General features: G+C 42.9%; 1 protein-coding gene, 1 long non-coding RNA gene and 10 other non-coding genes across 22 annotated transcripts in view; 1 reads left to right on the top strand and 11 right to left on the bottom strand.

Annotated features, from left to right (window-relative positions):
- Positions 1–4,616: 4,616 nt before the first annotated feature.
- LOC101787160 (uncharacterized) lies at positions 4,617–9,381 on the bottom strand. 5 transcript variants are annotated; one of them, XR_010044482.1, is made up of 13 exons: positions 9,199–9,381; positions 7,689–7,739; positions 7,488–7,516; positions 7,261–7,296; positions 6,988–7,013; positions 6,647–6,681; positions 6,346–6,377; positions 6,106–6,132; positions 5,872–5,921; positions 5,477–5,567; positions 5,162–5,190; positions 4,943–4,974; positions 4,617–4,765 (listed from the first exon to the last, which is right to left on the bottom strand). It is a non-coding gene; the product is annotated as an uncharacterized LOC101787160 (long non-coding RNA). The 5 variants fall into 5 exon arrangements; XR_002792455.2 differs by lacking the exon at positions 9,199–9,381 and adding an exon at positions 8,248–8,673; XR_010044485.1 differs by lacking the exons at positions 5,162–5,190; positions 9,199–9,381 and adding an exon at positions 8,248–8,689.
- On the bottom strand, positions 4,829–4,908 carry LOC111758357 (small nucleolar RNA SNORD81). The gene has a single exon (XR_002792543.1). It is a non-coding gene; the product is annotated as a small nucleolar RNA SNORD81 (small nucleolar RNA).
- LOC111758362 (small nucleolar RNA SNORD47) lies at positions 5,042–5,119 on the bottom strand. The gene has a single exon (XR_002792548.1). It is a non-coding gene; the product is annotated as a small nucleolar RNA SNORD47 (small nucleolar RNA).
- LOC111758365 (small nucleolar RNA snR60/Z15/Z230/Z193/J17) lies at positions 5,683–5,764 on the bottom strand. Its single transcript, XR_002792551.1, has one exon. It is a non-coding gene; the product is annotated as a small nucleolar RNA snR60/Z15/Z230/Z193/J17 (small nucleolar RNA).
- LOC111758358 (small nucleolar RNA SNORD79) lies at positions 5,986–6,062 on the bottom strand. The gene has a single exon (XR_002792544.1). It is a non-coding gene; the product is annotated as a small nucleolar RNA SNORD79 (small nucleolar RNA).
- LOC111758318 (small nucleolar RNA SNORD78) lies at positions 6,452–6,517 on the bottom strand. Its single transcript, XR_002792511.1, has one exon. It is a non-coding gene; the product is annotated as a small nucleolar RNA SNORD78 (small nucleolar RNA).
- Positions 6,752–6,813, bottom strand: LOC111758364 (small nucleolar RNA SNORD44). Its single transcript, XR_002792550.1, has one exon. It is a non-coding gene; the product is annotated as a small nucleolar RNA SNORD44 (small nucleolar RNA).
- On the bottom strand, positions 7,082–7,149 carry LOC111758317 (small nucleolar RNA SNORD77). Its single transcript, XR_002792510.1, has one exon. It is a non-coding gene; the product is annotated as a small nucleolar RNA SNORD77 (small nucleolar RNA).
- Positions 7,361–7,442, bottom strand: LOC111758355 (small nucleolar RNA SNORD24). The gene has a single exon (XR_002792541.1). It is a non-coding gene; the product is annotated as a small nucleolar RNA SNORD24 (small nucleolar RNA).
- On the bottom strand, positions 7,584–7,648 carry LOC111758320 (small nucleolar RNA SNORD75). Its single transcript, XR_002792512.1, has one exon. It is a non-coding gene; the product is annotated as a small nucleolar RNA SNORD75 (small nucleolar RNA).
- Positions 8,062–8,139, bottom strand: LOC111758363 (small nucleolar RNA SNORD74). Its single transcript, XR_002792549.1, has one exon. It is a non-coding gene; the product is annotated as a small nucleolar RNA SNORD74 (small nucleolar RNA).
- Zbtb37 (zinc finger and BTB domain containing 37) overlaps positions 8,747–9,931 on the top strand; it is a 26,684-nt gene continuing 25,499 nt past the window's right edge. For 3 of the 7 annotated variants that reach the window (XM_063239950.1, XM_063239949.1, XM_063239953.1), the window contains exon 1: positions 9,488–9,657. In XM_063239950.1, coding sequence (XP_063096020.1) covers positions 9,497–9,657 — 161 coding nt within the window. In that variant the 5' untranslated portion in view covers positions 9,488–9,496. Of the gene's footprint in view, positions 8,859–9,383; positions 9,658–9,931 lie in introns of those variants that run through there. The other 4 variants (XM_003474691.5, XM_013158025.3, XM_063239952.1 and 1 more) reach the window with 4 other exon arrangements.

The raw sequence follows: 9,931 nt of genomic DNA, 5'->3' as shown, positions 1-9,931 counted from the left end.
GAATTCAGAAGAGACTGGGCTGCAGCTCAGTGTAGCACTTAACTAGCATGGCATGCACGTGACCCTGGACTCAATCCCCAGTGCCACAAAGCACATGGAAACAAAACCCTTAGGGCTGGGGATTTAGCTCAGCGGCATAAGCACCTGCCTTGCAAGCAGGCAGTCGTGAGTTCGATCCCCGGTATTGATAAAAAAAAAAACCTTACCACCAGCAGAAGTCCTATAAGTATTTGGAATATATCAGGTCCTGACCTAGATCCCCAATCTCCCAAAGGAGTGTACAGCAAAGGCTTAAATAAAATGAGACAAGTGGTATGATTTTAGGGCTCCAGCTGAGTTTTAGAGCTGAGGGCTAAAACAAAGAGTTCCCTGGACCACCCATATTTATTAGGTCCAAAACAAAGGGCAAGGAAACTGAGGAAAGCACAGTTAATGGGGAATCACTTCGAAGACTTCAAGCAGTAAATTATGCCCATTTAGGAGAACCATCTTATCTCCAGGATGACATTTATGGTAGGAGTGTGACTGCACAAGTGAGATTCCTGCAGCTGCAGTCTCTACTTAATTAGTGTTAGAGCCAGGGTGTCTTCAGCTGTGGCCTTATCTTGCCCTTTGAGGTATCTCTGGCCTCAGACCATTACAGACCTCAGCGAGGACCAGCGATTCATAGAGGTTCACTTACTATGAATAAGCTCCTGTTGCCAGGCAAAGGGCCGAGGCCTAGGACACACTCAGATCAACCTAGAAAGCCAGTTAGTTAATTTTAAATTCTGCTCAGAGCTGCTTCATAGTGGTCTCTAACAGGAATATATTTCAATTTGTGAGGGTAGTCATTAATCCCGAATAATATTTTTTTCAACTGTAATTAAAAAATACATTTTTTTTTTAAGATGAGCTATAACTGTACAGTTCAAACTGGCCTTGAACTTACTAATTAACCCAGGTTGGCCTCAAGCTCATAGTGATCCTCCTGCCTCAGGCTTTGGACTGCTGGGATTATAGGCATGTGATATGCCCAGCTCAGTAATTGAAAATATTAACTGACCAAATGCATAAAATGAACTGACGGTTGTGATTTTCTTATAAATTGTATTGATACAAATAAAAGCTATAATTGATAAGATTATATCCAAAAGATGAAAAGTATAAAACAAAAGAGGCCTTTATTCTGAGAACGCGGAGAGAGAAAACCAAAAAAAACACCCCGCGACTGCGGCAATCCGGCTTTCTCTCTGGCGGACACGTGGTCTATATAAGTAGCCTTGGTTTGGAATGGAACCTAAGAGGGCATTAGGGATGCACGGGTAGCCCATTGGTCTTTGTTTGGCGCCACAGGTAAATTCCTAGGGGCGGGGAAGCTGAAGTCACAGGTAAATTCCTAGGGGTGGGGGAGATAGGAGCTCCTTGGTCCCACCACCGGCTACAGTGTCCTGTCTGGACCAAAACTCTTTCATAATATATACCACAAAATGGAAATAAGGCCTTGATGAGTTTTAAATTACTTGATCTTCCATTTTCCCGTAAGGTGCCTTTGATTTACAAACATTAAATACCCATCTTATATCCCTTTTTTTCCCCTTTGGTACAGTGATTGAACTCATGACCTTGTGCTTGCCTGGCAGGTGCTTATGCCACTGAGCTAAATCCCTAGCCAGATATTCCTTTTTTCTTGATGTGCTAATGGAGTAATTTGTTCAAAAATAGTTTCCACCTAGAAGTCTAATTTGTGACACTGAAAAGGCTATGTACATATCAGTGTCCTTCCCTACTGCAGACATCTGGATTGCTGTAAGTTAATTTTCTTTAAATTTAGTCTTACCAAAGCTTTCCCTTTTATGCAAACCAGAAACAGCTCACTGGCAGGGTACTTTTCTTGACAAGGAGTGTTCAGTTCTGCCTGCTATTTGAAATGTTACAAATGGCATCCATTTAATCCAGATACTTCCTATGATATAAATGTCAAAGATCCTAGGGTCCCAAGAGTCAAACAATCCTGTCTTCAAACGAAAGGGATTACTCAGCTTTTCTTCAGAACTGTTAAGAAAAATGCTTATTCTAAATTCCTGACAAATGTAAATAAAGCCGTTCTTGCAGTGGGCTAAAATTCTGTATTTTTGTGGGGCTGGAGGTACAGTTTAGTGGAAGAGCTTACTTATGTGTGTGCCAAGATCCTTGGTTTAATGCTTAGCACTGAATGGAAAAAAAAAAGGAACTGCCAGCTGCAACAGCAACAATCATTAAAGACAGCTTTGTCCACAGTTCTCCTTGTTGGGGAGAGACCTGTCAGATGTAGTCTGTTAGGATCAGTTTGCGCTGTTTGCATTGAAAACAGTATTAAAAAGAAAGGAAAAAGGGGCCAAAGATGTAGCTCGGTGGTATAAGAGCCTGCCTGACAAACATACGGTCACAAGTTTGATCCCTGGTACCAAAGAAAGAAAACAGTATCTATATAGCTTTTTTTTTTTTTTTTCCAATTCCTTGTGAAGAAACAAACTGATCTGTAATACTGATCTTGGTTTTTGTTAAACATTAATTTTAAGGATGTTGCCTTAAGGATATTTTTTTCCTAGCTAACCATGCACACAGTAAATAGATCTAACAGTGCCATCTGGGGCTGGCTGTGGTGGCACACACCTGTAATCTCAGCACTCAGGAGGCTGAGAAGGATTGTTGCAAGTTTAAAGCCAGCCTGGGCTACAAAGTGAATTCAAGGCCATCCTGACCTGCATAGTGAGACCTCGCAAAAAGACAAAAATCCGAGATTTAGCTCAGCAGCATAAGCACCTGCCAGGCAAGCACAAGGTTGTGAGTTTGATCCCCAATACAAAAAAAAAAAAAAAAAAGGTAGGGGCTGGGGATTTAGCTCAGCGGCATAAACGCCAAGTGTGCGGTCGGGAGTTCGATCCCTGGTACCGATAAAAACGAGAAAGACAAAAACAAAAAAAAAAAAAAAAAAAGTACCCCCAGAAAATATACATCTGTAAATCTGAATCAGATGTCTATTTAAAATTACTGAAAATTGTTGAGTTGGATACTCCTGGATGTAATTCCTGGTTTTACCACTCCTTGGCACATAATCTTGGCTTTAGTTACTTAACCTGTAGGCTAGCAATTTTCAAACTTTTTAATAAGCCTCAGGGTTGGGCCTGGGTATTTAGCTCAGCGGCATAAGCACCTGCCTTGCAAGCAGGCAGTCGTGAGTTGGATCCCTGGTACCGATAAAAAGGAAAAAAAATCTCAGGGTCACTTACAATGTCGTTAGGGGGAAAAAAATGTCCCTGAAGCCAAGTATGGTGACTACTTGGGAGGCAAGCAAATCACCAACACTAATAGGTCACAGAGTGAGTTCAAGGCCAGCCTGTCTGAAGTTATTGAGCTGAGTGAGCAGGCACAGGGATGCTAATATTTAGCAGGCCCCCAATTAACCATACCTCAATTCATGATCTTTCTGCAATTCTGGCCCCAAACCAAGTTCAAAGAGAACCCAATAAAATGTAATGGCTAGGTTCAATGTTCATCCTTATCAAACCAAATTTGATTTTCAAACTTACAACCAGAATCATGGGAACCATGTTCACTCAGCTGGGCAAGGTGGTGTACTCCTATATAATCCTAGCACTTAAGAGACCAGCCTGGACTGCAAAGTGAGCCCAAGGCCAGCCTGAACTGCAGACCCTGTCCCAAAAAAACCACCAACCTGTTCACTCCCTGGGATACTTTTTGCTAACACTAGGAATTAAACTCAGGGCCTTTGTATTGTTAAGCATGCTTAACTATTAGAACAGTCTTAGTAAGCTGCCCAGGGCGATCTCAATTATGGTGGTGAAGTGTTAAGGGCCATGACGGCATATTCCCCGCACTTCAAAGGCTGAGGTAGGATAAGATATTGGGAGACTATGACCCCCACCAAAAAAAAAAAAAAAACCCCACAAAACACCTTCGTTAAGGTGGCTAAAGTGTTAACACCTGCAGCAGCTGAGGGCACTGCACAAAGCCACTGTGTATGCCCCAGTAGGTTATAGGGTTTAAGAACACCAGAGCTGGTATACTTCCCATACTGTGCAATGTTCAAAACAGACAGGATAAAGATATATGCAGAAATGGCTGAGCCAGAAGAATGAGAATGTTGCCTAACAGCAGTTTCCTAGGGTGCACTAAAGGCTTTTTAAAAATGCCAGGCAAGGTGGCACACACCTGTAATCCCAGCACTTGCGAGTCTAAGGCAGGACTGCAGTGCTTGAAGCCAGCCTGAACTGTGTAGTGAAATCCTAACTCAAAAAACCCATCTGGAAGACGATTTTGATATACCCAGCTGTTTGACACCCAACTTTAGCATAAACATTTACTTGCGAAAAGCTGGTCACTTACAGTTTCAGAATGGACTTACTTAAGATTTGGCTTTGTCAGTCCTCACATAACAGAAAGAGGCCAAAACTGCATATTCTAAGATATTTTCCTTGCTCCATTACATGGCTCTTGTGAAATGAAGTAGTACCACTGAGTATGAGTTGTGCACCTACCTCTTTCCTTACCCCATTTGTTTTGCTGGGCATCAAACTCATGACTTTGCATGTAGTTAGGCATGTATGGTGTGGAACGAAATCACTGCCACCACATTTAATTTTAAATACATTTATTTGTAGTCCCATATCCCTAGGTTCAGTCCTCAACATCAGAAAATGCACTTCACTTCTCCAGATAGTTTGCACAAATTTATTAAAATTAACGTTACAATCTTCTCTTCAATGAACATCCATCTGATTGCCTGCAATAAAGATACAGTTTTAGTCCAGTTTCCAGACTTCAACTTATAAACAGCTGGGAAATACAGAATATCAGATCTTTCTCATCATCAATTAATTAATCAGTGAGAGAGTTCAAGTTGAGATGAGATCATCATATATTCTGGAACAGGAACAGTACTGCTATTCTGAATTCTCACCTTTCTAAGGGTACACCTGATGCCATAAAGTCCTGAAAAAAATTAGAATTATGTATTAATCATGGAAAAAAAGAACTCTGTGATGCTTATTAGTACTGTAACCTCAGAATTAAAATGGAACGGTTTTATAAGTGATATCATTTTGCTTCATTTGGCAGAATCATCACATCATTGGTTATGTAACAGCAAAATATAATATACACAGCCAAGTTATCTTACCTTAAAGATTTCAGTATAACAATAGTTACCTATTCAGAAAAGAGAAAAAAAAAAAAAAACTTTAAAGTGTGGCACAGCTCTGTGCTAAAGCATGTGCCTTTCACCTGCATTAGGCCCTGAGCTCAATCTAAGCCCTTTCCACCAATAAAACTGGTCTACTTAATCCCCCTCTTTAGTCATTCTAACTATATAACCAGCAATAACTTATCTGGTATAACCCTACTAGTTCGTGCATGTATAACAAATTAACCTCCACTTCAACTGTGAGTTCTTTTAAGAGATGAAGTTCATTCTTCCTACATTGTCCAGGCTGACCTTGAACTTGGGCTCAAGTCATCATCTTGCTAGATGGGAGGATAGCCATGAGACACCATGCTTGGCTTATCTTCAATCCTTAATTCTGTAGCTGGGAAGAAAGACAAAGACAGAAGACATGTGTAATACAAGTGATCCAAGTCCCTCAACGGTTTCTAAGGGGCAACAAAAGTTAAATTTGTAGGCTAAAGTTGGATTGTTGCAGCCAGATACATCAGATAGGAGCGAAAGACTTGTGATTGTTCATCAGCATTAGTCTGCTGAACTATGTTATCATCACTGTATTGGCTTTCAGATGACTTAGTGAGGCTTGAGGGCTACAGGTGTAGCTCAGTAGTAGAGCACTCACCCAGCAGCATTACCCTGGGTTGAATCCCCAACAGAAATTTGCTAACCTTTCTGTACACTGCTTGCACTGCATCATAGCCAAGGTGACTCAGAGTACCTGAAAAATTTCAGTTTAATTAAAGATGATGTTCAGAGGTGATTTTCCTAAAAGATTTCCCAATTACTGTTTCAGTTTGAAATTAAGCTTCATTCTCTCTCAGAGAGATTCCCATCTATTTAAACTTCATCACTAACAGAATCTTGGGTTACCTGGTTAAGTAATTAAATTAAAATGTGTATACCTTTATAAAAATCTTCATAATCTGGACCTGAAAAACAAGTTTAGTTTTAGATACCATTTCGTAACAGTCCAATACTAACTTTGAAAAGGCTAACAGATTCACTCACTGTTTTAATAGCTTTCTATTATACTGAATAGGAACTGGAATCAGTGTCAAAGATTATTATTAGCTACAGTAAAGATCAGACCTCTAAGTATTGTATATTGGGAAAACAGAACCATTTTCTTTTTATTTCCTTACCAAAGCAAGTCATCCAGATGTGTAATAATTATCTAGAATAAAAACAGGACAATTCTCATTAACATGCTAAAAACCATTTTATTTCTCTTCATTATTTGTCATAGGGTTATTCAGCGTTAAATTTGTCCACATGCTCGTTTTCAGGTCAGACATTTGATCAACATCATTACAAAAACCCCATACAGAGCATGCTCAGTAAATAGTTAAATCAACATCCATTATCAAACAGGAGTTATTAAACCAGTCAGAAAGCATGCCACTTAAGCATACAGTTTTCAATCTAAAGTTTCCAAACACTTACTCAAGTAAAGCTGGTCCAGTTAAGTCAAACTCCACCTATGAAGAAAGAATGGGGCTTAGAATAGCCAAAGACAAATTTTCTCCCTACAAAACTAACAATGCCCAAGATCAGTTAGAGCTAATTGAGACCTTCATAGTTCAGTCAGTATTTGCTTATCATCATCCAGGGTGCATTTAGTCTTACAAATAGTTACAGGACAAGAAACTGCATTTTTCTCAAGCACTCAGGAGCCACAGTAAAGCTGCCAACTACGTTAAAATACACTCCCCTAAAATGTCATTATTTTGTGCCTTTAGTAGTTTGCCCTGTCATCCATGTTCAAGTTGGGTAATTTCACTCACCATTTTAACTTCTGGCTTTCCGATACCTATGAAAAAATTTAAATACATTAGAAAATAACTTTTAATACTAAGTGGTACAAAACTCATCAATCCCAGATACATCAGACAAATGGGTAAATCTCTTCATGATTTATCTGCTGAACTATGCAACCATCATAGTATCTGTTTATTCATCCTCTCTACCAGTTAACTTTTTAGTCATCAAAACAAGGCAAGATTATACAATTAAGCTGAGCACAGTACTGCATCAACAGTGACTGAAAACTTTCTCACCTCTATCCCCAGGGATGGAGGCTTGTTGTTTAGGACCTAGAATAAAACAGCTTAGTGAACTTAAGTGACATTGCTACGTTCCCCAAATCTGTGTTTTCTGTGCCTCAGTTAGGATAATGGTGGTTAAGATTATCGTCATTCTGACAGTCAAGAGTAGCAAATATAATGTCATCATTGTGGCACTTGTTTTTCCCCCTTATTTCCCTCATGAGGAAACTAAAACTTACTTGAGTTCTCATCTTTCCTTGGCACTTAACTAGAAAACAAAAAACAAAAAATGAGCGTCTTCAGATCAAAAATTAATACCTCTTTGTAAGTCTCAAAGCCTCAGAAGCAAACGTTTCAGAAATCCCTTCTGTCCACTACTCTGTATTAAGCATCACAGGCTTAAGGCAAGAACTATTTCTCTCCACATTTCACTTTCTTACCTGGCCATATAATGCCATCAAACGCCACATTCCTCCCGTACAGCATCATTCCTAATGAAAATATAGATAGGCATTTAACCTGCTAAACTAATAGCCTTATTTCTTCTATCACATATGCAGCTAGCTCATACGACCCACAACTTCCATCAGAGGTCAGCTCAGCGAGGGAGCACTTAGCGAACATACACGATTTCTAGCCCCTTCAGACAGTATAACTGAACAGTATTTGAATCAGTTAAGAACCAACCCTGGAGCCTAATAAATGCTGCACTGCGGAATGCAGTTACTAGAGATACACGTGGGCTCCACAAGACCTTCCGAGCTCAAGCAAATAGATCAGGTCTAGGTTAGGAAAACTCGGGTGACTCTGCATGCGCCGCCATCAGAGCCGTTGGCATTCATCAGCACTCAGATGTCCCTACCAACACAGGCTTCATCATGAGCAAGGCACGCGAGCCCAAACCTCCGTAGCTGCGCTCCAACAACCCTCACAGTTAATTAAGATTGCGTCGGCACCCAACGCAGAACTCCCCTATCTTGATCCCTACAAGAGACTGACCTAGAAACACAAGTTTTACGTGACCTCAAAAAAGAGGCCAAGATCCCAAAAATCAAGACGATTCACCAAACCCAAAGACAAAATGGCTCAGCGCCAGAAAGCTTGCCTTTCATATATTAAAGGCCACAAGTTCGCCTCCAAAGAGGAAAAGAGCAAGATCGTAAACACGACAAAGCCCAAGTTAACTTCCGCAAGCCACCGCAGACCAAGTCAAGCCGCTGAAAGAACGAGATGGCGCCTGTCGCCGTTTATATACGAACGTTTCGTGACGTCACGGCGCACGCTTCTCTCAGGCGCCCTTCCCGATCCTCATTTCTTTCCTCAAATTCCTCCCGCCCCCACACTCGGCTCCATGTCCCGCCCACCTCCCCCTTGTGGGCGGGAACAAAGTCGCCAGCGTGACGCAGGGCTCTTGCGCTCCTCTGGAGGGAGCAGCAAGAGCCAAGGGGAGGGGGCGCGAGCACAGGACCGAAAGCGGTGGGGGAGGGGGAGGGGCGGTGTGAGGGTGAGTGATTTCCTTCCGGCACGTCGCCCGCTCCGGGGGTGGGGGCGGGGGGTTTCACTTCCGGGACGGTGTTCCGGCCCATTCCGGCCCATTTCCACCCCCGGAGGTAGGTACCGTTCTTTGACTGGGCTCGGGCCCCGCACCCCGGTTCTGCTGCCCTGTCCCGCGGCCACCTCGCCCTGTCTCCGCCACAGCCCGCTCCCAGGGCGCTCAGCCGCTTTGCCCCCGCCTCTGCTCCAGGCACTCAGCGACCTTCCACTTTTTTGGCCCGGCCCGGGGCGGCGCTGCGGGACCCGCCCCCTCACGGCCCCGGGCTGGGCGGCCCCCTCCCCGCCGCGAGGGACACACCCAGATACACACACCCACCTCGGGGCGGCTCCTCGCGGGCGCCTGCCGCCGCGCTCCGCTCCCGGGGCGCCGCCCCCTTCCCAGCCCTTCGCGCTCACCTTTGCGCTCGCCGTGCGGTCCTTCAATTTGCACCCGTGGTGCCAAGTTCCTTGGTGACAGTGCGCTCCTCGGCCAGTTTCCTGTCCCCCAGCTTCCTCACGGAGGCGAAAGCTGCTCGGGTACCAGAGTGGCCAACCCCATGCGGTTCCCGGTTCTCCCTCTTACAGCTGTCACCATGCCAGTGCCGACGGTAGAGAGAGACTTTACTCCAAGGGCTTCCTCCTCACTGGGGAATTGCCGGAAAGAGCAAACAAAAAAGGCGCTGGTGTAGGCTCCAAAATAAACACATCTGAATGCATGATGGCAACGACAGAGACTCTTACTGGATTAAAAGTTTCAAAACAAAAACGCTTTGAAAAAAGGTCAGATTGGCTACGTTGGTTCTTGAAAGCAGTGTATACACTTTCCTGTTTACTGCTAAGTGTGCATAGATCGGGCAATACTGTGGGCTTGTCAGGGTAAGTTTCCTGAAGTTTGAGGTCTTAGGCAACTATGTAGTATCTTACGGATTTATAGATAAGCGAATGCGTATTGGGCTTCAATCATTGTTCTTCTGTTGGGTTTTATACAAAGTGTACTTTCAGCTACTGAAGAGTATTGGACAGTAGCAATCTTTTAGTATAAAAATGTTGGTCTTTTATATAAATGCTCTAGTTCTAAAATATGAGTTGTAGGGAAATAAATTTCAGAAGTGCATTTTCAAAGCAAGGTTGATTACCACCACCATGAAAT

This window comes from Cavia porcellus, unplaced genomic scaffold, assembly GCF_034190915.1.
Source record: "Cavia porcellus strain 051 isolate PalLab524CR breed Dunkin Hartley unplaced genomic scaffold, mCavPor4.1 scaffold_29, whole genome shotgun sequence".
NCBI lineage: Eukaryota > Metazoa > Chordata > Mammalia > Rodentia > Caviidae > Cavia > Cavia porcellus.
This window is presented reverse-complemented; position numbering and strand designations above follow the sequence as displayed.